This window comes from Anas platyrhynchos, chromosome 8 (assembly GCF_047663525.1).
Source record: "Anas platyrhynchos isolate ZD024472 breed Pekin duck chromosome 8, IASCAAS_PekinDuck_T2T, whole genome shotgun sequence".
NCBI classification, from domain to species: Eukaryota; Metazoa; Chordata; class Aves; order Anseriformes; family Anatidae; genus Anas; species Anas platyrhynchos.
In genome coordinates this window covers 18,512,148-18,537,829 of record NC_092594.1, presented here as the reverse complement: position 1 = coordinate 18,537,829, position 25,682 = coordinate 18,512,148, and the positions used below count along the sequence as shown (strand labels likewise).

Here is a 25,682-nt window from a genome sequence, read left to right as displayed (position 1 = left end):
GGCTCTGTTGTGCTCTCCGCTGGCACCAAACCAGCCTGTAACCAGGCCACTCGGAGGTTAGACCACATTCCTCACGGACGTGGTCACCGGTGAAACAACCCCATCTTCCCTCCTGCTGTTCCTGCTGAAATTTGCCTTCTGTACGCAGCTCCAGCTGCAAAGCCATCCTGTTAAGAGGGAACCACCAAGGTGGGGCAGCTTACCGTAATGGAGCGCAGTCTGGCCTTCGCCGTCCTGGAAGAGAGACAGAGACTTGATTTGAGAGGTGTAGGCAATGCTGTGTGGCTAGAAGCAAATGCCAGCTTTCAATAAATAAAATGAATCACAGCAGTACATGAATTGACCAGATCAACAGTCCTGGACACCCAGCTACATAGCGGCCAGGCTCTGACCCACCACCGGTCCGTATCGATGGGCAACCAGCACCCAGCCACATATAACAACACGTGGGGCACGTCACAACATGAGTATAATTCAGTTCATAAAAATAAAGGATTTCATTCCTGCAGCCTTATTTTGGGACCGAGGTAACACTGAGGTTTTGGTGGCAGCTACCTCTGTAGGTGCCCACTGAGAGTAAGGAAACAGGTAATGCACCTGGGTGCCTGTACGGCTCAACATAGTGGAAATAAAGAAAAAACAAAACAAAAAAACTCAACTCGGATTGAAGACACCAGCCCTTGGTGTGTCCTGCCCTGCTCTTCCCACATGTCCTGTCCCCAGAGCCAGCAGCACAAAGCTGGCACTGCCCCGTGCCGCAGCCTCGTCCTGCCACGGGGGCAGGTGAAATGCCAGAAGGGAGGAATCACTGTCCCCTTCGCTTTCACTGCCCCACTGGGATTAGCCTCTAAGTCAGCTCCGTGCCTCCTTAATGTATTTGCATCTGTTTATGGAGACTTAAGTTTTTAATTACCATCATCTTTGGGATTAAGGTGCAAATTCGACAGCCCACCATGGATGCTGGAGCCGGCAAAAGGAGAAAAAAGGCGAGGAGAACAGGTAGAAACCACACAGAAAACTGCTGCTTGGAGATGTCTGGTTTCCAGGCTGGTTATTATCAGACCCTATTTCTGCAGCTCCTACCCCGGCCCCCGCTGCGATGCCAAACTTTGGGAAGGGGCTATGCAAAGGGGGGGGTCCATGGACCCCATCAATGGATGGCAGCTGCTAATTCCTCTGTGTTAATGAGGAATTGGTGCAGAGCCACAGAGCGCTTCGGAGCAGCGCTGGGGACGGCACGGACCGGAGCCGGGCTGGAGGAGAAGGAGAGGCGGCAGCAGCACGGGTGAATTATCGGAGAGGCAGGCTTTAAAATATGCAGGGCTGGGGGATGGGAGGCGAGCTCCGCTCTGCATCACCGCTCTCAAAATTTCAGCCAGCAACAGCGGCAAAAAAATACCCGCAGGTGGATCGAATCGGAGAGGCACAACGGGACCCAGGCCCCCTGGCAGAAATCCCTGCCTGGAGGAGAGCTGCGCCTCCAAGCTCCTTGCAAAACGCCGAGGGCTGGTCCAGAAATGCTCCAGACATTTGTTCCTCTTCCAAAGGCCTGCGCTGAACGCTGCTGCTTCAGCACTGCCACCATCGGGCTGCCTGACCGGCCTTTTTGCTGGGCTCCCGGGCAGGTCCCAGCACACAAAATGCGTCTCTTCAATCCCAACGCTGCTTTTAAAAAAAGCTATTAATCCCATGTTATGCAAACGCTGTTTACACTTTATTTACACCGTTTTTTTTTTTTCCCTTCTGAGCCTGACCGCTGGCCAAATGCCATTTGTTCCACTTCTCCAACGCGATGCTGTTCGCTTCTGTTTCCTCCGTGACAATTTTTAATCCAGGGAAATGGAAAAAGCTCCGGCGTGGTCCCTCGCTAAGGGCCTTGAAATGCCCTCCGGAGGCTGCTGACGGCAGGTTTGGGTTTCTGGAGCCCCCCGTGTGCTGCAGCTGGGCACCAGGCAGGGTCGTGCTCACCCTTCAGGGTGCTGTGCCCACACCTGGGGACTAATCGGATGGGATGTGAAAGTAAGTGTTAGGGCTATGGCTGGGGAAATTTCAGGAGATGAACGCCACCAGCAAAACTCAGCTGTAGCCACAAAAAAAGCACGTGGCTGCTCCAGCAAAGCCTGACAACAGCACAGCACACTTCTGGCTAGCTTTAAAATATTAAAATTAGCTGCATCGCTGATGGTTACACGCGGGGATACCCGTGCCAGGAGCGAGCACTGCAGCTGGTGGCAGACCCGCAGCCACCACCGGTCTTGGGGAGGCAAAACTCCTCCGGGCACAGATCACCCACCAGGACAGACAGACAGAAAGGCGTCCGAGGCCGCTGCCGAGGCTGCTAAGAGGCCCAAGAGGCGTGAGGAGGCTTGTAAAACACCCAGGCACTGAACGTGCTCTGGAGCACGAAGGACGGGCTCCTGCAGAGAACATCTCGAGCCAGGTTTGAGCCTGCAATGCCGCTGGTCTGCGCGTGTGGCCCCGTGACAGTGCACTCACTTGTAAGCGTTTGAGCCAACAACTTCTCCTTCCGATATGAAGACAGAGCATGCAAATAAAAGAATATTGCTTGTCTTGCAACAATTTCCTCTCTGGGAGCCGTTGCGTTATGCCCCGTAACAGCGGCTGGCGAGCCAAGAACTTCAAAAATAACAAATGTCCGTGTTTACCCAACCCATCGGCACAAAGATGCTGCAAAACTACCGCTGCCTCCTCCGTGCAAGGTCTGCGACAGATGTCACTCCGTGGAAATCCCGCTGGCAGTGGGTAACTTATAGGATAAGGGGATTGTGCAGCACTCCTGAGAAATTTGGGCGGGAGAAATGAGAGAAGATGGAGCGAGCGCAGATGGACCGACTGTCTTATCCCTTAAGTGGTACCATGGCCACTGCACGCCAGTTTGGTCTTATAAGGGAGAGGATCACACCGGTGCTTCCATCCCCAGCCCGTTCCTTGGGGATTTCTGTTCCCTGGTGTACCTGACACGGGGTTTTGGAAGTGCTGATGGGGAGGCAGCGGCACGGCACCGTCTGCACCGAGCCCTGCAGCTGTGTGCATCACCTAACACAGCTCCCGCTGCCACGTGGAGACACCCCCTACACCTGTACCTTTCATGTAGGAGGGAAAACAAAGCCAGGCATGGCTCCACGTTGGGTTTTTCTTGGATTTTTTACAGAGGAACAATAAATCCACACCAGTGTGCAGCCAGGGCAGCCGGTCCTTTCTCTTGTGGGTGAGCACTTCGGTTAGGAGATGCTCACCGTGTGCCTCTGCTTACCCAAGGGCTTTGGTTCACGGTGATGAACCCGGGGCTGGGCAGACATCAGCAGAAAACACAAACAGTAACCCTTCCCTTCTGAAGGATGGCACGTGAAGGTATTCTTTTCCTCCGTCACCTTTTTTTCCTGTTCATCTGTGGGATGTTAACGGGTGCGTGCTCGTCCTGTTCACGGGCTCCAAAGGTTGGCAGGGATCGCAGCAGATAAGAGCGATGAGGTGATAAGAGTGTTTAACAGCGTGGGGCCTGGGCAGCACGGATGGGCCAGCGAAGATAAATATTTACACTACGTCTTTAGAAGGTGAGTGAATAAAAAGGGCTGGGATAATACAGACTCTGAACTACTGCTTAGGAGCTGTGAATATAAATCTCCGCAGCCGCACGACACAGACTCACTCAAGCCAGGGAGATGAAAAATCACAAGAAAATACTTCCCTCCACTTTTAAAAACGGTTTTATTCCTCATTTATTTCCACTTTAGACTTCAACTTCCCAACAATTTACTTTAACCTCATCATCTTCTTTTTCTCTCCGAGATTTTATCCCCAGGATGACTGTGGGCGAGACTGCAGCCAAAAGCGCACCAGGATTCGGATGCTAACGCCCACCAGCACGCGAAACCGAGCGACCTGGGCTGCTACAAGCAGCCTGAACTCCACCAGGCAACTCAGTGGATGGCCCAACACAGCCTTTATTTTCACTTTTGTGCTTATTTTGCACACAGCAGCCTGGGTGTGGGCACGTACCGTTAACACCTGCAAAGGTTCCAAGGACCAAGGACACAGGGCAACTTCCAGCAGAAGCAAAACCCAAATCCAGGCACCAGCCACACACAGCTGTTATTTGGGGTCTGCAACAACCCAAGCTAACCCATGCGGGGCTTGGCTATCTCGTAATGAGCTCCCCAATTAAATCCAGCAGGCAGGCAGGGTTGGCAGGTGCCCCTTGCTCCTGGTGCCGAGCTGTCCTTCTCCAGGAGCTCTCTCTCCTGCCCCTTTATGCCCTTTCAAGGCAGATACCCGCCAGGCTGGAAGGTGCTAGACAGATCTTTATCATCACCTCTTGAGCCCTTCTCCAGAGCCTATCACCAGGCTATCACTGGGGCTATCTCCTAAGTGCCTCCTGGATAAATTAGATCTGCATAGAGAAGCAATTATTACATTTCCAATGGCACGGACCCTTACAGCACAGTCTGCTACTGAAAGGCAAAGGAAATTGCATTAGCTTTTGTTTGATTCACCGTTATGATCGAGGGAAGAGGGATGCAGCAGCCCTTTAAAGCCAAGCCGAGGAGCTGGGGATCCTTCTGTCTGGGAACCTCCCTACCCGTACCCGTGCCTTGAGGATACGCTCCTGCTTCATTCAGGTGCTCTGATTTGAAGGCAATCAAACCTACTGCTAAAGGCAGATCTCAGAAAGCTCAGAGAGCACCTGATGCCCAGGAACTCGCTCCCCATAGCAGCCTGCATCTGCTACTGCCCCCAAACCCCGCTGGCCCAGGAGTTCAGAGGGCCAGGGTCACGCTAATCCCTCACCGCCCCAGTTCCCGACGAGTGCTGCACCTCAATTTCCACGGGCAGTTTCAGTGGGCTTTATCACATCCCCTGCTGTCAGCACCTGGTGCTTGCACCTCGCTATCCCCCTGCAGCGTGGCTGTTTCACTGCACAACGAATGCATTTCTGCACCTCGTGCACTGCGGCGACTCCTGGGCTGCCAGCCTGGGGCGCCTTCCTGCCCCAACTTGTGCACCCAAGCACCGCTGAGGGGTTGTGTTTGTAGTGCCCCAAGGAATATTTGGTGCTCTCGGTCACTTCCAGCATCAGGCACCTTCCCGGTCACCGCAGAGGTGTGTTAGTGTAAGACAAAACCTGGAAAATTTGGGCTTTGTCGTCCCACTGCAAGGATGGGGATGCAAACCTTGGAGGGAGCCGTGCCTCGAGTTGCAACAGGCAGCACAGTGCTGCAGCTGAGCCAGCCGTACAAAAGTACCTATAAATGATCACAGGCTGCAAACAGGACAGCCAAAAGCTGCTCCCTCTCTCTCCTTTGTAGCCTTATATTCCGTGATGCTCAAATATCCCTTCTCCTGGCGCTTCCCTGCCCCCCCGCGTAAAAGTTCATCGCTCCCCATTCTGCTCGTGCGCTGCTTTATCACTTTAGCAGATACCTGGTTATTTAAGGGGCAGGATAAATGGGCTGAGACAGCTTTCCCATCCCCAACTCACTAGGGAACGCTTGGAAATTCCACCTGACACCGGGACCGCGCTCTGCTCTTAAACAATCTCCCGTCTGATCCGATTGTTCCCCAGTGGGGAGGCAGGCTGCGGCTCGCTCAAGAGTCATTGATTGGATTAACAGCCTAATTCCCAACAGATGAATAGAATACTGATGTCTTGTCAGCCCACATCATAGAAGGAAAACACAATCTGCTTCTACAGCCCCGAAATTTAACCCTTTGCTTCCTCCCCCCCCCCACCGCAGGGCACGGGGCTGAGCGCAAGGGTCCGGTGCTTCCAGCTGAGGACCTTGCCCGTGCAAATCCCCAAATCCCCAAATATGTATTAATTTTGGGGCAGCTTGAAGGAAAACTGAAGGTTTCCTGAGCTTGCCACTCGGCAGGCTGTGGGGCAGCGCAGGGAGCTGGGCGCATCTCCCCTCCTAATGGGGCCGCTGATGTGTTCTTAGCTCATGGGAAGGCCGTGATGAGAAATTAATTGATATTGGTCAAATGTTCATCACCAGAGGAGTAGGACCGTGTGCATGTTAAAGAGTTCTCCCAGGAAAAAAATAAATAAAAAAATATGGTCTCCTTGGCTCTATCGGCATTTATTTCCTTGCTCGAGGCGCAAGGATAAATAAAATCATCTGATTTTAGGAAATGTCCTCAGAGTGACCTATTTTTTTCTCAGATCATCGCGGTCCGTAATGCTGTGGGGTCTGTTTCTCTCTAACAGCCACTTTTTATGTCTGTATTTATGAAACAAGCAGCCACATTTAAATACCATCACATTTCAGCAGCAATCCCAGCACACACACAGAAATGGGGCCATCGGCCTCAAGCCAGGACTGGGACCTGTATTAAGGGTTCTGCAGCATCTCCGACCCAACGGCGCTCACCACCACCACCGGGTGTCCTGCCCCTCCTGCAGGGATCAGTGTGCAGAAATATTTGGATTTTCCAGCTCATGTGCAGAGTGAAAACCTTCCCTCCATCTCTCCCTAACTCTAACAAACCCAATAAGCCCAGCACTAACAGGGCAAATAGGAGAGAGAGCATCAAAGGATGGAGCGCACGCCCTTTGGTTTTCTCCTCTGAGCGCTACCTGGGCGCTTTTCCAGGCTTTGTCATTTGACAACACCAACATAAAAGACCGAAGGAACAAAGCAGGACTCCCTCTCCTTCCCTCCCCTGCTTGCCAGTGCCAGGACCCTACCTCCCTACCTCCCCAGGCAGCAGCGTGCGCTAAGGGCAGGGCTGCCCGAAGCGCAACAATTAGCGAGGGCTCACAAACAGCTCAATTAATGCAGCGTTATTTTAACGTCACCCTCCTTATTAGCTCCTTTTACAGTCGGAAAGCGGAATGTTTCAGCTTCATGGGTTGTTCCGGCAGGGCAGTAAATAAATAACTAAGCAGCATGCCCCCAGCCCAGGCCTGTCCTGTAATAGGGCTGCGCTGTGCCCGTTCCCGAATCCAGGTTACGGATGGGGACTGGGGCAGTTGTGCCCTGGAACCAGCAGACTGCGGGTTTTATAAATACATACAGAAATAATTAAAATCTAAGGGGTTTAGAAGGGTTAATCTCCTTTAAATAATCTCCGCCACAAAGCCTGTAAAGTCACCGCTGGCGCCGTGCCCGCGCGGGACCGGCTGTCGGCTCTCGGGGCAGCACGTGTGGCCGGGAGCGGGGAGCTTAGCGGGCAGCAGGCACCGTCCTGAGCACGGCTCCCCCGTCCTGCAGCAGGGCTGGCAATGCCGTGAGCAGGGTGAGATCCAGCACCCAGCACCAGCTCTGCCCCGCAAGAGAGAAAGATGCTCCATGGGGCTGCCGAAATTAGCGGGGTGGGCGCGAGCTGAGGGTGTTGCTGCTGCTGCTCTGTTTACCTGAGGCCTTTCCGACTTCGAGGCTTGTGTTTAAAGAGTTCAGAGGGATTTGGGACTTTGTAAATCACCGTTTTTCCTAGGAAGGACTGAACCCACAGCGGGGGGTGGCCAGGTAGGTGTTGCACCTTTAACCGGCAACCTTAATGGCACGGGAGCTGCCACCCTGCAGCTCTCCATGTCCTCTCTGCTTAATGTGCCATTTTCAAAGCCAAGAGCTGGGTGGGTTTTAAGAGATAAAGAAACCCAAGAGAAAGCACAGAAACCATCCCTGCGTGGGCCAGAGCAGCACCAAACACAGGAGTTTGCTCAGCGCAGGTGTCTGCGCAGATCCGTCGAGTCTGCCCAGCTCGGGCAAAGCAGGGTGAGAAAGGCAGGGTGAGGCTGAGACACTGCAGGCGTGCAGGAGTGCCAGAGCAGCTGAGGGGCTGGAAGGCAGGTTTCAGCCTCCTGAACACAGTCCCCATGACTGCAGGCACGGCTGCAATCCCACTGCACAGGAGGAGCTGCAAAACGCATCCCTGCGTCCCTGCGCCGCAGCCAGGAGCAGTGCTGGGCACGGACCAGGCGTGGGGAGATGTGGACCAGGAGGACCAGAGGCACTGCTCGTGGTCTAAGGGATGTCTCAGCTCCTTTTTTTTTTTTTTGCTTTTAAACTGGTGAGGATAAAGAATCTGGAGACTCTGTTTTGGTCTCATAAACCCTCTTCAGCTTGGTGTGCAAAATCAAAACTTACCGCGTTCGGATGCTCTGAACCATGGGTTTGGCGTTATAAAACCCCACTAAACGAGCTCTGGATTTTACTAAATTATGCCCTGGGGAAGGCTGGGGTAAGTGGGCAGATGAATTACAGTGGACCACAGCCCAACAGGCATTTTTTTTCGCTCCTTTAGAGCAAACGTGGTACCAGGGACCTGTCCCAGCCACCCCAAAGCTCCTCAGGACAGCCCCGCAGCCTCCAGACAAGCCCTTCCTCCCGAGCACACCCGCTCCTTAAGCCCGACGGCTGCTCTCTGTGGCTAATCTGGAATTAGAGAGGGCGTTCGGCACTCGCAGCCGTCTGCCAGAGGGGGAAGGCATCAGAGCCTGGATCCTGCCCCAAGTGGAGCTCTGCCAGGGAGACGCTGCGGCCGGAGTCGACGTAAGAGGCTCCTGCCTCTTGACCTCCAAGGGCTGTGATATCTAAAGGCCTTTTCACAGCCTCTGTGAGCTGTGTCAGTAGCTAATTTATCATTTTTTTTTAATTTTATTTTATAAGGCCCTTTGTGCACGAAGCTGCTCCTTCGTTTTATCATCCAGCACAGCTCCGCGCTGCGCTCCAAAAACTCCCCTCCCGGTTTACGATCTTTGGGACCGTTTCCTGCTGGAAGAGCAGAGCAATAGGGAGGATAAAGGTTTATTAGTGCTGCTCACCCGCAGACAGTCGGCTTTCCAACCAGCTTTTAATCGAGTGCCAATACGGAAGGCAAAAAAAAAAAAAAAGATAGGAAAAACATCTGGGGAAAAGTGCCTGGGGTCATCACACTGTCAGTAACCGGGATTTCTCGGAGGAACCACAGCGCCATTAAGATACAGCCAGACTAAATACGGGCAGTTTGGTTTGTCATCACTTATTTAGCGAGATGCAGAACTGCTCTTGGCTTTAAAGGGCTCTTTCAGAGCGCGACAGCGGCGATCCTAATGCAATTCAGCAGGACCAGGAGGCGCGCAGGGGAAACCACGGCCAGCTTTGCGACAGTCAGATTTATGGCCGGGGATGCCCCGCTTTTTGAAGGCGACACCCCAGCCGTGGCAGGGATAACAGGCTGGCCGCTCACGGGGCGTGTGAGCACGGCAGGAGGTCAAGGTCCCCCTGAGCCACCCGGGCCGAGCCGAAGGCTGGGGCTGAAGTCACGGCGAGGGCTGAGCTCGGTGGCCTGGAAAAAGCCGCTGGGAGCCTGCTGGGACCCCGACATCTGCCCCAGTGCGCAGAGCTGGGACCAGCCCGGTGCATGGGGTGGGCTGCTGGGGAGCAGATGGCACCCGCCCGTGGTGGCCACCGAGCTGGGGCAGAGCTGAAGCGGTGACCCCGAGGTGAACGGCTCCATACCTCCCGTTATCCACCACCAGAGCCCCCCAAATCTAAGTATTGACACATTAATCATCTCAAGCTGCAAATACAGCCTTCCACGGGGGGACCTGTATTTATTTTGAGCCAAAACACCACTTAAAAAAAAAAAAACGCAAAGATTTCATTCCCTCATCAGAAACGTTACCGGTTAACGTCATTTATTTTTTTTTTCCCCTCCCGAGAGCCAAAGCACCAAATTGAAGGAGCACGGCCCCTGCAGAGCGGTGTGGATGGCTGCGGGGAGTAAGGAAGTGGTGGCCGTGCCCCCTCCGGCACAGGTTAAGGGCAGGGGAGCGGATCGGGGAGCGCTGCCCGCAGGCTCTGAGCACTCACACGGGGTGGGACGGGCACCTCAGCATCAGGACACTTCCCAAAGCCATCAGGCAGAGGGGTCAGCCTGTCGTGTGTTTTTTTTTAAAAACTGCACGAGCTAATGCTTTAAGAGTGTCTTGATGGAATCAGGGAAATTGGATTGTCCCCCCATTTGCTGGCCTAAAACAAGCCTTTTTTTATTTATCCCATTAGAGGAACACAAGAGAAACCTTTTAAATGTCACTAAAATTTCCCCTGCATTGCAAAACCCAGTCGAAAGGGTTTTAATTTTCCCCGAGACCTCTTAAGTAATGCAGTGTGTCAAGGTTTAATACATCGTGTGCGGGGGATTGTCTGCTTCCCCAGGGCGAGGCTGTGGGGTCGGTCCTGTTCGCCGGATCCAGCCCCTGTTTGGGCTGAGCTCCTCAAACCAAACCGATTTAGGTCGGTTCTGGCCATGAAGGTGTGACAAACAGCCCTGCTGGACCTTCCCCTAGGTCAGTGTAGGGTTCCCAAAAATGCAGCAGTGCCGGTCTCTCCCCGGTAATTTCCATCTGGGAGTTTGGGCGCTCTCGGTTTTGTGAGCGCCTGTAATTTATGGGCTTCACTTATTTATTTATGAGGACTAAAGAGACTTGGCAAGAGGCACTTAGGCACGCTGACACAAGGCTCCCAATTCCCCTGGAGTATTTAATATGACAGGCATCAGCTTAATACAAGGGATGGAGCCCAGAACTGACAACCCGAGGCACACAAAGCGCTCGCCTCCGCGGTGTAAGAGAAACACCAAGGAGGATCTGGCAGCCCTGGGGCCTGGCACTGGTGCTGCTCCCAAGGGACCACAGCCACCTCTGCCCAGAAAAATCGGGGGTACTGCTGCTAAAACGTGATGTGGTTTGCGTGGCTTTGGGACCAGGCTGCATCTGTGGGATGAAGGAACCCACATCGAAGCATCGGAGCCGAGACTTCAAGCAGCCTCTGGGCTGCAGGGACCGAGGGACCAGCAGCTGGTCCTGTCTATGTAATTCCTTCCTGCCCCCAGTTTTGGAGGCAGAGAAGGAACTGGAGGGTGATGGGCATCCTGCTGGGGTCACGTCAGCCTCACCCTCTGCTCCCCAAACTCACACAGGCACACTGGGAGCAGACAGAGCTGGGGGAGTGATGAAGAGGAGGCAGCCCCTTGATGAGTAACGATAACACACCCCTGAGACTGAGACCCCGCTGCCTGCTCTTCCCTTTAGGGCTGCATCATCTGCTTCACGTCAAAATTCTGCAGGAAAATCAGAAAAAGGACGGTGGTGGTGGTGGTGGTGGAAGGGGGTGAGATCCGAAGGGCTGCTCAGCGGAGCAAGGGCTGCGCTAAAAGGATCAGGAGGTGCTGGGCCGAGGGGGTGGGGGAAATGGGATAAAGCAGTGGGTCTAATCAAATCAGCTGAAAAAGCTGCAGCCTCCCCGGGTTAACCTTGCCAATCAGCGCGGGAGAGGGAGCATGTCTGCGCACATTAACGCAGGAGCGCGTCCTTGAACCCACTGCCAGCTCCGTCCTCCCCCAGCAGGGCTGGTGCCCAGCACCTGCAGCCCAGCCCAGGCTCAGGACCCTCTTCCCCATGGTTAGAGGTGAGCTGGAGGGGTTAAACCAGCAAGAGTTGGTTTAAAAACCCCGCAAGGAGACAAAAGGAGAGAGCCTCCCGCTGTCAGCCACTGCCCGGCAGCTGGGAGATGCATTACCAAGCTCCGCTAATGAGGGAGGGCACAGAAGTCACTTTAAAATAAATATTCACTAGGAATTACACGGGTGAGCTAAAGGGATTATCCCGCTGCCTTAACAGGTCCATAAACCAAACGTGAAGTGGTCTGAAAGGAGCGTTTGCCTTCGTTTTGACCCAAATCAACCCTCCCGCTAACAGCCGCAGAAAGGCAGAGTTTGGAAACCGTGTGCCTGCTCTGTTGGCATTTTTCTGAATTCCCCGATTCTCGGTTTTCTGATAGAAAACCAGGACTGAGCTGCTGGGAGCCATGAGCCTGTGATGGAAAGGGCAAAAGGCTCTGCTGTGACCAGTGGCTGCACCCCAATAGCTCTGTGCCTTGGTGTCCCCACCTGTGTGTGCCTCCACAGCAGGGGCTGAGCTAGGAGCTGGAGGAGCTGGTGGGCAGCAGCCTGGCGCTCCTGAGACACCCGCGTGGTCTGGGGGCGGCGGTGGGTACAGCAAAACCTGCAGCCACACATGCCTGAATTATACCTAACTGCAAAGCATCGTTTCAGAACCAAAGAGGAACGATCAGAAGTGCACAGGTGAGGATAATGGGATGCTCCACAGGTGAGGATAACGGGATGCTCCACAGGCACAACACCAAAGGTGCATCTCCAGCCTGGATGGGATGTGCTGGACGCGTGCCCACCCCACAGACATCTGCACGATTTTATTCTGGAGCCCACAGCCTGTATACCTGAATCAGCCAGTGTGTACGTTTCTAAAGACAGCTGTTGCTCTAAAACACTCTGAATTAATATTAAAAACACCACAGGACTATGGGAAGGGAAGGAACACAAACTCCTTTTAAATCCCACTGCTCCTGCACAGCCACGAGCAGGAAGGTAGGGCCCTCCTGGAGCAAGTTAGAAAGGTGAGAGATGCTCAGGCTGTAAAAATACAAGAAACCTCCTACAGCAAGGGTCCTGAGCAAACCCCCAGAACCCTGTGTGGGCTCCTGCTTAACTTGGGGAACAGGAGAACCAAGCACAGTGGGAAGCTGGCAGAGAAAACAAAGTCCAGAAAAAAATCACTATTTAAAAAACTTGCTTTTATTGATGGGAATTTAAAAAAAAGGTTTGCAGCCTTTATGTTGTTTAAAGACTTCTTCTAGATGCTCAGAAGATTTTTGGGTAATTTTTGGATTAGAAATAGCCATGAAAGACTAACTCAGCAAAGCCTTATTTCACAGGAGAAATCATGATTCCAATTCTTGGGAAGCCTGGGCCATGGGAGTGGAAGTGCTGCCTGCCACCCACTGAAGGCAGCGAGGGCAGAGTATTTTAACAAGCTCATTTTAGACTCAAATACCAGGCAAACATTAACAGCAAATAAAGGCACAGCTTTATATACGCTCTCAGATGAAAAATCATTCCCCTAAATCAGATTTCTCCCCTCAGAAATACACACTTTTATACACTTCCACAGCTACATTAGGAAAAAAAATTAACAGATAAAACCCAGGATTTCTGTTTTTAAAGAAAATAAATCTTCCCCTCCCTTTCCCAATGAACAATTTTCAAGTATTCTTTGGATATTGTAAAGGAAAGATAAGGAATCTAAATCCTCACTGACTTTCACCCACAAACAGTGACCTGAATCAATCCTCTGCAGCCCTGCACAAGCCTAGGAACATCACCCAAGCCTGCTCTAACCCCAAACCCTCAGGCTGTACAACAGACAGAGCTGCTATTTTCACTCCCTAGCCCTGCCAGCAAGGTGTGATGTTGGCCACAAGCACAGGAACCCACCCTGTGGACACCAACCCCAAAGCATGGGCTGGCAACATAAGCAGTTTCTCAATAAGTAATTCAGAGCAGCAAACATGCTTACCCCCACCAACAGCACCTGAAGCCTCACAGAAGGATGAGCCACCCTCAGTGCAGGATTTAAATAGGCAGCAATCACTTTCCCCGTGTATATTAACAGGGAACACCTGGGGGACTTTTTCTTGTTGGCTGCTTTGTGTAGCACTAGGGATGTGCGTGCGAAAAGGGAGGCTGCTGAGCCCTGTTTCTCAAAGCCCACAGGCTGTGTTCAGCATGGGTATCCAAATATCCAAAATATCCTTTATCTTGTAAAAAAGCTCCTCCAGAAACCTGTTAACCCACCCAGGATAACTTACCCTGCTGTGCCTCCCAGTTACGCCATGCAGCCTCCCAGCACCTGGAGCAGGATGGAAATGGCAACTGGGGAGCTTCAGGTTGGACCAAACGAGCAGCCCTGCTTGGTGAGAGCACATGAAGCTGGTGTACAAGGCACCTCTGTGGCCGTGCCAGTGTCTGAAGGCTGAATTTGGATGTGCAAACATGCCGATTGCTGATTTCTTTGGGCTGATGTGGGCAGCAAGGTAAGGAATTGCTATGCCACGCTTGGGGGCAAGGGGATTTTGCTCAGGATACCCAGATGTGGAAAAGAATTGCTATGGAGAATGGGTTGCTGTGGATTTGGATCATCCCTCTCCTTCAGGAAATCCTTCCCTTTCTTGATAGGACCTAGAAGTTTGAAACTCTCCTTTCATTATCCTGCAAACCGTGCCCCACATCACCGTGACCCTGGGAAGGGAGAAGTCCCCAGGTCCCTGTGATTTCATGCAGGGGTAGCTGTCAGCAGAGCAACTGTGCAGCAGCATAAAATTCCAAGATAGACAGCTTCACTTGGTGGCTTTTCCCACCTTGAGTGCTCAGGAGACAATACCCTTCTCGGAGAAGAGGCACCGTGCTCCAGAGCGATGGTACATATTAATTTCTAAAAGAGGATTTTAATCATGCAACGTCCTCTGCAGTCGCACAGAATTTAATCTCATTGCTGACAGTGGGTGATGGGGGAGCATGTTAAGTGGAAAAGTTGTATTCAAGACCTCCTGGCAGATCTGTGCTACAGGCGGTCCCCTGGGGGGACCAGCACAACCCAAAGTGGTCTCTCCCAGCCGACCACCCCTGGCTGAGAGCCCCTGATGCACTTGCACAGCAGCAATGCAGGCGTGTTCCCAAACTTCTGTGCAAGGTTGGAGCACACGTATTAATACAGTTAGCATTTATCGAGGCTTACTTTACAAATATTGATTTATTAATCCAGGCAAGACCCAGGGATATACGCACATAATGCTCCCGTGTTACAGTTACAGAAACCGAGACACACGCAGAAGAAAAAACCTGGCTGTCTGATTTACTCAAGGTCAAACAAGGAGCACAGCCCACAGCCAGGATTAGTTTCAGGATGCTGAGCTCCCCACGCTCTGACTAGCAGGACGTGCTGTCCTTTTCCACGCTAGGTCTTCCCTCTCCTAATAAGATCTGCCCACGCGTAAGCCTCCATTAGTGAGAATCTCGCCTTCGTTCGGTAATCTGGGGAGACAAAAATAAGCAAGAGCCCAAACCTGAAAAGCACAAGGTGTGAACTGGAACTGTCCCAGCTGCCAGCTAGACCCCCACAAGTGGGTTAGCATCCTTATGCACACCTCCTGTGTTACCTTCAGTCTTGTCCCACTTTTATTGAGCAGCCTTACAGATTTTGTCCAGTTAAACAAGTAAGCCTTAATGACAAGAAGAAATTTAAACAATGTGTTCTACCAGTTTTAATGGGGCTTTAGAGTTTATAAGAAAAGTTGTACTTGGAATCATGAAAAAAACATTTTTTTAAGAACCTTCTACCAAATAAAACTAACATTGTTTAGTGCTTGAAAGGCATAAAATTATTTTTTTCTGCTAAAATAAAAATACTTCAACAATATATTTGAAATCAGGTTATCCTAAGTGATGGCTCAAGCAGAATACAATCCCATAAAATCACTGCAGTTAATGGAAAAGGACGTATGTTTTCAAGCAGCATGCATCTGATGCCTGCTATCTGAAGAAAATCACCAGGTAAGTCACGCGATAAACTCCTGTAACAACTCTTTTGAGGTATTAGACCAGCTTTGGACTATTTCTGGATAAAAATGAAGTAGGAGGCAATGGACCTACTACGTCTTAAGAATGGTTAAGAGAAGAGGTGAAACCTAAGCTAATCTTCAGTCACTCCTTCATTTTGCTCCTAAAATCCTTGATTTTGTTAACAAAACTTGGGCAGGAAGGGTTTCTGACACATTCTGGTAGTAAACATCTCCTTTTGCTAAATGTGCCATTCACAAACACAAATACAATTCTGTTTATTTTCCCCCTTCCAAAACCAAGCCCCATCGCCACACTTCTGGTGAGATTTCAATTTATTTTTAAGGAGAATTTGAAAAGTGAAAAGGCTTTTCAATGAAATTCTAACTTCAATTCACATGCACCTAAAAATTAAGAGTGTGAATGAAGTAGGTTAAACTACTCTAAGTTAAATTAAATAAACACGCACAGATGTTGTGTATCTGGTTAGCAAGAGAACTGAATTTACCATGAAGGCTACATCTAGTTGCAAATGAACATGTTTTAATAGTTGTTAACAAATGGGAATCAACCCTTCCTTGGAAAAATAACTGAGAACTGGATTTAAATTGACTATTAAATTAATGAAATCAATCGAACCTATTGGCATCTCCCATTAGAGCCCCTTTTAGACGCACAGCCGGTGGCGGCGTGGCTTGTCCATGCAAGCAAAACCAAAATTTCTGCGGCATCCAAGTGGCAGCACAGCACCTCCTGAATCCATCCCTCCCAAATCCATCCCTCCTGAATCCATCCCTCCCAAACCACGCCAGACGCCGTGAGCCCTAATGCATGCACAGACCTCTCCCAGCCCGAGAGCATCCATTAGGACGCGGAGCCCACTAATGCGTCCTATTTTCCTGTATTAACCGAGCAAACGTCAAAAAGTGGGTCCCCGTAACAGCCTGACCCACTTCGAGAGTCCACTGAAGCCAAACTGACTTTTAGTTCTCCGGGAAAAAAAATACAAATTGTGCTTAAATAGAAAGCAACCAGTTGCAGCACCATGGGATTAGGTGGCTGAACCCCTCAGCGGGCGCAATCAGCTTAGCGGCACCAAAGATCACAGCACGGTGAGCGCAGCTGTGACACTGAAGGGGAAGGTTGGCACGAGGCTGGAGTTTTTTTCCTTTTATTTCCAGCCTTTTTCCCTCTTTTTCTCCCTCTCTCTGCAGTCACATCCCCACTGGCTCTGTTAGCGTGAGGGAATGAAGGAGGGAAATGGGGAGGGAGGAGCAATTTACATCTGGGGGTCAGCACGCTTACACGGCATCGTTAATTCAATTAAATGGCCAAATAAAGCGGGGCTAGGGGGTTTCCCAACTGAGGTTAATTTTGACTTAATTCCCATTCTGCCTGCCGGTGCCAGACACACAGCGAGGTGACCTGCTGCGGGAGGGAGTGCTCCCAATGTCCTGCTGCCCTCCTGCCAGCCTCCTCTTGCACCAAAACTAAGGGGACCGAGAGGAAGGACTCAATTCTCCTGCTTGCACTGGCAAATTTTATCTGTCTCTTAACCTATCCACCATTAACTATTCTGTTTCTGGGATTTGGGGCATTGCTTCCCCCAGGAAACCTTCCCTGAAGTCCAGGTGAGTGCAGGAATGTCTCAAAGCAGGCGAGGATCAATGCAGGAGTTGTGGGAATCCCTTACCCGGAGGAAACTGCTGGATGGACATGGCAGAAGGAGGAGCTTCTTGGACAAACCACTCCTGCACAGCTGGCTAAGGAAGGTCGTCTGACTTCCAGGCTGGAAAAACCCAAGCCTGTGCAGCTGCACTTTTGCACAAGAATTCCAGCAGAGAATTAATTTCTTCTCTTTTTACACAATAAAGACCTTTTTTAGTACTGCAAAGTCTTGAAGTCTTTAAATTAACCAATGCTTGAAGACCCAGGGCGCTTCCTAGAGCTACCACGTGCTCCTCTTCCTCAGCCAAGCCTTCCTTTGCTCTCTCCAAGATGCCAGCTCAACACCCCGCTGCCGCTCATTCTCCCCAGCAGAATATCTGCCTTCAGCACTTCTGCGTGTACACAATTTGCAAAGTGCTAGGCAAAGAAGCACGCCCCGAAACGGCAAACCCACCAGGAACGTCAGGAGGACAGATTTGCACATGTCAAGTCCATCATCTCGGGATGCTTTCAAAGTTTTGCTTTTTTTTTTGTGGCTCTACAAAACACATCTCCGGGGCCATTATATGAATTAGTTGCAAAGGGGTGGGGGAGAAGGAGGAGCGCTTAAGAACAGCAATACACCCCTGTGAGGACATTGAGAAGCATCTGGCTCTGAGATATTAAGAAAGGGGAAAAAAAATTAATCATGCTGCCTGGGAAAAAAACCTGGCATCAGCACAGGCACCTTGTCATAAGGCAGATATTAATAATGTGAACCCCCAGGGAACGCGCCGCCAGCTGAAAGATCCGCTCGTTGGCGATCACAGCGCGGGCAGGTTTAACTGATGCCTTTTTGAGGCTGTTTGAATCTTGCTCTAAAACACTTAGGATTTTTTTTTGCAGCAAAACGAACCCTCAGTGCTCAAGATTAAAGAATTACCGCCTTACTCTCTCTTTTTTCCAGGTACCGGTGTGCACGAGGGAGGGCAACGCCGCACCTTGCTGCTCCCCAGCGCTATAACCAGGGCAGCAGCAATAACCAGAACTCCCATTTTGCAGAAAATTTGTTTCATGACCAAAACATAGCAAATTTCTCCTTTTTTTTTTTTTTTAATCTACCTTGTTGCTTCTCCAGAGCTGCAGAAATCGTTCTCGCCTAGTGCCTTGAAAGCAATCTCGATAAAGGAACCACTGATCTGCTGGAAGAGTGTTGCTAAAAGCACACTGGGCACCCAGGACACAACCTTACAGGTATCTGCTCACCTCCTGGACCATCCATGGCTATCTTACAGGTACTTGCTCACCTCCTGGACCATCCTTGACTAGCTACAGCTCCAGATTCACAGGATACAAACACAACCAACTCGCGGAAACACAGCACCAGCTACAAAATAAAGGTCTCAAGGATAAAATGATTGAGAAGCACCGAGTTGGATGTTTCTATGCTATTTGATGATGTAGGAGCTAACAAGCGGATACATCAGATAAAACAGGTTGCAGTTGGCAGATCTAGATGGCAATTCCCCAGCTGGGGAATATCGCTGCGGCATCCGCAGGTTGGAAGCAGCACACTCCGGCGTGTGAATGGAAGATGACACCCCGGAGATAGCACCAGGTGCTGTCAGCAGCAGGGCACCGTCCCTCCAGGAACGCGGTGCCACCATCAGTGCCACTCTCTGCTGAGATCAGACTTAATTCTGCAGCCGGCTGGCTGGTTTCAAACCACCCTGTCCCGAGAGGGACCGTTTCCTGCATGGGGTACAGCTGTGATACATTCCTATGCAAATTAATCAATTTTCTCTTTCCCTCTATGAAAAGTCTCCCATTTCTTCCCCGTCACTGAATTTATCTCCCAATGGACATGACAGAAAGCCACACTTGTAGGTTTATTTTTTTTTTTTTTAACCGATCTGGTTGCAGAAAGGGACACGTTCAGCCCCAAGATGCATGTGGATAAAAGCCCCATTGATTTCAGTAGGGGATTCACGTGTTTGTCCTTCATCAGAAGTCCTCGGGAATGACCCCTTGCCATCTTCTAAATCCCCGGAGGCAGAGTACCTCCGCCGTGCCCCTCCGTGTCACCGCCTGGGGAAATGCTGAGCCACAATTCCTATTTCTGTGCTGGTCTCTGGTTTGTTCTCCCTTATTTCCATTCCCTCAGCCTTTCCATTTGCACTACCTGTCGCTCTGCACCTGATGCCAAGAAGAGCTTCTGGGGAAAGGGACAGCCTTTGCTTCTCGCCTGATGCCTCAAGTGGCATTCATGCCAGCTTCAGCCATAAAAATCAGCTAGAAGAGCTCAGGGCAACACCGAGCCCGTCGCTCTCCATGTGCTGCTCTACCGGTGTGCCCTGCTCACATGCAGACGTAGAGGAACTGGGCACAGCAGTGAAAACTTGCCTTTTTTTGTAAATATTTTAAAAGCAAGATAAGTTTTTCGTTTCGATTCAAGTTGTGCTTTCCTTTTTCCGCCTGACAAAATAAAATCTAAGAGTTTCTGACTGTGTAGTTGTTCCTAGGTAAATTCAGAGAGCTGTTTCGTGTCGTAATTTACCCGTGCACAAGAGGAACACCTGGCAAAAAGGGGAAAAAAAAAAAAGATAATCTAAAACAGGTCAAAATGAATGCTTCCCGTGGTACACTCCAGTCTGCATCTTCTTCAGTTTGAGACTTCTTCCCAAGCCGCTGGGCTCCTGTGGCTTAGCAAGCTGCTTCCTACCAGCTGATGATTGCAAGCTGACCACCTCCACGCTTCACTTTTCCATCCGAGAAGAAAAATTGATGAGCAGAAGTCACCAGAGCTCTGAGTTTTTCTGCTGCTGTGAAATATCCAGATCGAAACTGCCTTCACGGTCCGCATTAACCTCGTTACTTTGCAATTAGGACTGGAGGTGAGGGTGCCCGCGATCACCTCCTGTCGTACAAAACCCGAGCGCTCGGTTATCAAGCTATGAAAAATCGATCACCTGCAATTGCTGAGCCATAACTTTACAAACCTCTTCTGGGTTTGACCAGTGGAATTTAGACTGCAATGCTCAATTTCACACCACTTCGGAAGCCAAATTGCCGTGTAATCTGTGAGCATCGCTCGGAAATACCCTGACAATAGCATCGGGAATAGGGCATCGCGGAGAAGGCAAGCGGGCAGCTTCTGCGGATCTGGCTTCAGACTCAGATGTCATTTGCACGGTGTGACTGTGATTAAAACTTGAAGTTAAAAAGAAAAAAAGGAAGTTAAAAAGGAAAAAAAAGAGTAAAATGAAATTTCCTACAGACAGGTGTCCCTGCCCCCGGCTGCCCAAGCACCTACCAGGCTTTTTCTGTAGCACACTGCAGCCTAGTGCTTTCTGAAACGCTTCTCATCTTCCCTCCGTGCTGCAGAAAGTCAGCCACTCGCAGCTCCTTCCCTACCCTACCCCGTTTTGTTCATTAATCACTACCTCGTTTTGAGGGCCCTGCTGAAAGGGTGACATTTCTCATCTGTTCACCGAGCCGGGGAAGGAAAATGGCTCCAGAGCTGGGGCTTTCCTCCTCTCCATCATCTCCTGCACACACCAAGCTCGTACGGGAACGTGCCCAGCCTCTCCCAGCAGCAGGGACGTGCGGTGATCTCTGGTGTGTAGCTGCATGGCAGGAGGAGAAGCTGCTGGGGATAAGGCCACCTCCAGCCACCTGGTCCATCGCCCTGCCACTGCTCACCTGGAACTGGCTGGGATGCATACATGCTGTGAATCAGACCTCTGAAACCAGCCTGGATAAAAATAAAAATAATTATATATATAAAATACATATAAAAATATATGTATAACTAAGGAAGGAAATATCGTAGGGGAAAAAAAATCAATTAAAAGAAATTTGCAAACCATCGTGTTAGAGCATCTCATTTAGAGCAGCCACTTTTTATTCGCAGGGCAAGTAATTGCAGTACTATCACAGCAGTTACACCCTGCACTGCAGGAGGTGACAACATTTTTAGGGGTATTTATTGTAAGCACACTAAATTCAGGACTGTACCCCGCAAATTAATTTTCAAGGGTGGCAAAAGTCAGCTGGCTAGAGCTGTTATTGCTAATAGCGAGAAAAGACCCACTTAATCACTTTGCATTTTTATTTGTGGAAGATAAAGAAACATTTCTTTCCCTAATAGTTCCATGCTTGTTTCATCTCATTTTGTCTGGGCTGCAAGATCTGTTTAATTTCATTTGATCGGTTTTCTCAGGGTCTTAGAACTACCATATTTTTATAATCTTGTTATATCCATGAGATAAAAAACAATTATTTGCCCCAGCATTTCCCAAATGGGAAACCAAGACAGAAAGAAATCAAGTGACTTGTTCAAGGTCACGCAGGATTTTGTAGCAAAACTGGAGAATTAGAAACCTGAACTCAATTCTTAATAAACCACGAGGGGAACTTCCTCGCTCAATCACCAGGGGTGCTGCAGGCTGGGACATCCAGCGCTACTTTTTTTTAATAACATGCACAACTGCCAATGACAAGCAGCAAACTATCTCCCCCTTCACTATAACAGGGAAAACGACAGCTGCCAATGCAGTTTTGTTACTGATTTCTGCCATTTATAAAGTTTTTAATAGCCTCAGGAGCTTTGTTTTGCCCTGGTCTATGCTGGGAAGGAACGGGGTAGCATCACCAGGGCAGCAGCAGTTTGGAGAGGGACAGCACCGACCTAGAGAGGAGGCTGAGGTGCTATGAGGCAGTGAGGAAACCTCAACAGCAGTTATACACACGCACTGAACAGCTGCCTTGTTCGCTGCGCTCTGTCCATTTGTGCATTTGAAGCTAATGTCCTGCAGTGGAAAACAAGAGGTGTTTTCCGGAGGCAGTTTCAGGAAGGTGTGAGGGTGCACCTACCACTTATGAACACCAAAATACCATCAAGGTAAGCCTGCAAGCTGATCAGCCAAGATATCTCACCTAGAGCAGAGGGGTAGAGACCTTTTGAACGTTTTTGGCAAGTGGGACACTAAGAGATGCTTTAGGCTGATGCAGCGCTCACAGGGAGGAGGGGGAACATCAAAGAGCCCCTGGCTGCATCCGAGCTGCGGTTTCCATCTCACTTCCAAGCGGTGTTGAAGTACATTGGCAGAACAACATCCATCAGAGACGGATCAAATGCTGACCACAGCAGGATTTGTCCTCTACAGAGGATACGAGCAGAACAGTTGAATCTGCATAAATACTGCATTAATAACAACCGGCCCGGGTGAAGATAGCATCTCGATATCGAGCACCAGGCAAACACCTACCTGCTACGAGCTCGGAGAAGCTCCTGAGGTTGCTACTGCTGATGAAAACTCCAGAAGTACGGTGCTCAGGGCTCAGGGTAGGACCTGCTGGCTTCTTCCCCTGGGCCCAGGGCTGCAGGTGACTCTCAAAGTCACACCGCAGAGCCATGGGTAAGGACTGGGGGTCCCAGCCAGATACAAACCCATGCAGAGGGAACATTTTGGAGGTCAGAGCAGAGAGTGTCTGCGTTTCTGAAGATCAGGTGAACCCACACCTGCCTCTGCTGGTTTCTCCACCACGACAGAGCTACCTCAGTGGTTATTTACGCTGCCCTCTTCCAGCTTTCCTCTCTCATCTAATGTAAACGTGCTATAAATACAGGCTTGGCGTAAAGCCCATCAATCCACCGCTCAGCTCCCCCGCTCCTAAAGGCCTTTCTCTGGACACGCTGTGATTTAGCTCCAAGTTCCTGTAAGTCTGAGCAACTTCTTCCAACCTCCGTCAGCACTAATGTGACACGTGCCCTTGTGCTACTTCCGAGACACCCGTACCTTGAGAAGCCGAATCCAAATTTCGGCACGACTCACGTGGACGTCGTTACGGGCGTCCTTCTTCTGCGGCTCCCACGAGCCCTGTAGGAGTTCCTCGGGGTTTTGGAGGGAGCACTGAGGAAAGTCACCCAACCCTGGGCATGCCACAGGACTTTGCCCTCAACAAGACCAAGACCTCTGCCCAGTGTCAGATAATCCGTCACTATAAGCTACTTGTAACCAAGCCAGATATTTATTGCTATTGATCTGCCTGGTCCCAGCGAAAGACTTTTGTTCTCCCAACCCGGGACTTTGACCTCAATTAAGTTATGAATTTCAATCCGATAGACTGCTCCACTTACCCTGCTGCTCTCCCTGACTGGATTAATTAGAATTAGCTAGGCTGGGAGTCACCCCGAGCGCCTCATGGATCATGTTATTTTAATAATAAATAAAGAGACGGCAGCAGCATACAAGGAAGGATTCTGAACGATTGTTCATCCAAAAGCATCATTCAGAACCTGCCAATACTAATTTCTCCGAGTTTGATTACCTCATTTACTTCTTTTTATTTCTATTCATTAATTGAGTTTTATCCCCCATTACTTCAGCTCCCCAAATGTGCCCTTCCTATAAAGGAACCAGACGCACGCGTTGCCGTTCCAAAGTTTTATCGCTGCAGCTCATCAAAAGTAGAGTTAGCAGGAATGGAATAGTCATTAAGCATTTAATAATCTAATAGTGCTGAGAAAATACAGATATAATGGGTGGGGGGAGAGGAGAGGGACGAGGCAACCCTGTCTGGTGCCACGGCGCGTGCACTAGGGCCTCCTCACGGATGGTAACTTGGCTGGTGGACAAAACCGAGCGCCTTCAAGGAGGTGACATCCCACGCTGGAGATAACGCATATATATCAATTAGGGTATTTCCTGACAGCACAATAATGCTTCTGCAACGAGACTAAACTGGGCTGAATACCGAAGAAATGTGATTGGCAAGGGGAAGTTTTTGAACTCGGGAGTCGAGGCCTGATGGCTACATTATCCTTATTACTTCTCCTTCTGTATAAAAGCAATTACAGACTTGAAGATGTCGGCTTGCCCAGGACGGAACCGAAATGGATTGTCTCAGCCAGTCATGTCACAGACACACTACGGAGTTATTGACCCATAAATGAACACTTATTTGTCATGCTCATTTTAATGTTTAATTGGCTGGAACAGGAGGAACGGATTTAGACGATGGAAGTTTACCAATTTTTCAAAGGCTGGAACACAGCTTGCAGAAAGCCAGGTCCCGACCTGAGAAAACACAGCAGAAAGCCTCAGTGCACCTTCCACCTTCATCTAAGTTCAGGCCTTCATTTTGTAAGAAATCCTTCTTAGGACAGGCTGATTTATTTCAGCCAAGCTGAGCCTTGTAGCAGGAGACAGAAGGCTCATTTAAACACAGGATGTCTAAGCTGGGACAGCCAACCAGTCTGTTAGGTAAGCCAGAAAGTTCCTGCAGTGTGGGATTTGCTGTTTTCCAGCAATGAAGCAGTCACCTGGCGAGATGCAGAGGGAGAAAAGCCCCGGCCTTTGCTTCCCTGTGCAGGTGAGCACCGCTGAGCCCTCTGCTGCACCTCACCCCAGGGGTTCCTGTCCACACGAATTTCCAAAAGCCTTCCAAATGCATCCTCGCAGAGGCTATTAAATGCTACTGCTGGAGAACAAGAGGGAAGGTCCTTGCACTGACTTGACCTTCCAAAGCAGCATAAGGAAAGCTGACTGCAAAATGCTACAAAGAGATCTCAGAGTGACAGAACGAAAAAAACTGCCGATGGAAATCAGTGCTAATAAAAACCAAGCAATTTACACGTGGGGAAATGATCCTTAGTCTAAATACACAGCAACGGGCTCTGAACTATTACCACCGTGGAAAGAGATGAGTTGTAACAGAGCTGGCTATCCTAACACAGCTCGGTATGCAATGGCAGTTAATAAACAAAAAGGAGACATTAGAAAAAAAAAGAGAAGAAGTAAGAAAACATCATTATATTGCTTCATTAAGATTCACATTGCACTTACAGCAGGGGCACGGAGAAGAGCTACTCCCATGTCTGGAAGAAACCATGGAGGAACTAGAAATGATTCAGGGAGGTGCAAAGTTACTGAGCGGCTTCCAAACAGGGCACAATTAAACAGATTAATTTAGAATTAAACTTCTCAGTCTGACAAAGAAGTGATCAAGAAGGCTCAAGGAGGCTGATAAAGCCAAAAGCAGGACGGAAAAGGTAACCAGGGGAACAATTCCTGTTCCTCATTGCACCAGAACGATGGGCTACTGCATGAAATCACCGTGGCACGTGCAAAGCAAATGGAGTTCAACCACAGAGCTCCCACCGGCATAAAAGGCTGGGACCTACATAGGGACGAGAGAAAATTATCAAAGGAAAATCTAGGAGCACAAAGATAACAGCAGGGGTTTAGGAAGCCTCCAAGCCACATGCTTTGGGTAAATATATAAAAATGTCTCTGTGCTTACCCTGTTCTGTTCCCTACGCATTTACTCCTCCTGCTGCGAGGGATGTGATACTGAGACTGAAAGAGTCCTGTGTTGACAACTACAATCACGGATGCAGAAATGAGATATAGAGGTTGAGAGGTGGAAACCTAAATTAGCTTTGCCATTTTAAGTGCCAGTTTGCCACTTATGACCCATGGAGTCAAGCAGCAGCTGTAAATTAGTAAAAATCTTATTTAAAATCTTTTAAAAAGAAAGCACAAAGCATTACTGTCCCAACATCCAAAGTGTTGGGATAAAGTCAGTCTTAATTAGGACTAGGAAACTAG

General features: G+C 49.9%; 1 protein-coding gene and 1 long non-coding RNA gene across 7 annotated transcripts in view; one reads left to right on the top strand and one right to left on the bottom strand.

Moving 5' to 3' along the window:
- ACBD6 (acyl-CoA binding domain containing 6) overlaps positions 1-25,682 on the bottom strand; it is a 72,299-nt gene that overhangs the window by 2,967 nt on the left and 43,650 nt on the right. For 2 of the 6 annotated variants that reach the window (XM_072041877.1, XM_038182861.2), the window contains exon 7: positions 204-234. In XM_072041877.1, the coding sequence (XP_071897978.1) occupies positions 204-234 (31 nt within the window). Of the gene's footprint in view, positions 1-203; positions 235-14,659; positions 14,896-18,979; positions 20,822-25,682 lie in introns of those variants that run through there. The other 4 variants (XR_011811067.1, XM_072041878.1, XM_072041879.1 and 1 more) reach the window with 4 other exon arrangements.
- Positions 13,490-18,943, top strand: LOC106017035 (uncharacterized). Its single transcript, XR_002402039.4, has 3 exons — positions 13,490-13,898; positions 15,294-15,414; positions 17,031-18,943. It is a non-coding gene; the product is annotated as an uncharacterized lncRNA (long non-coding RNA).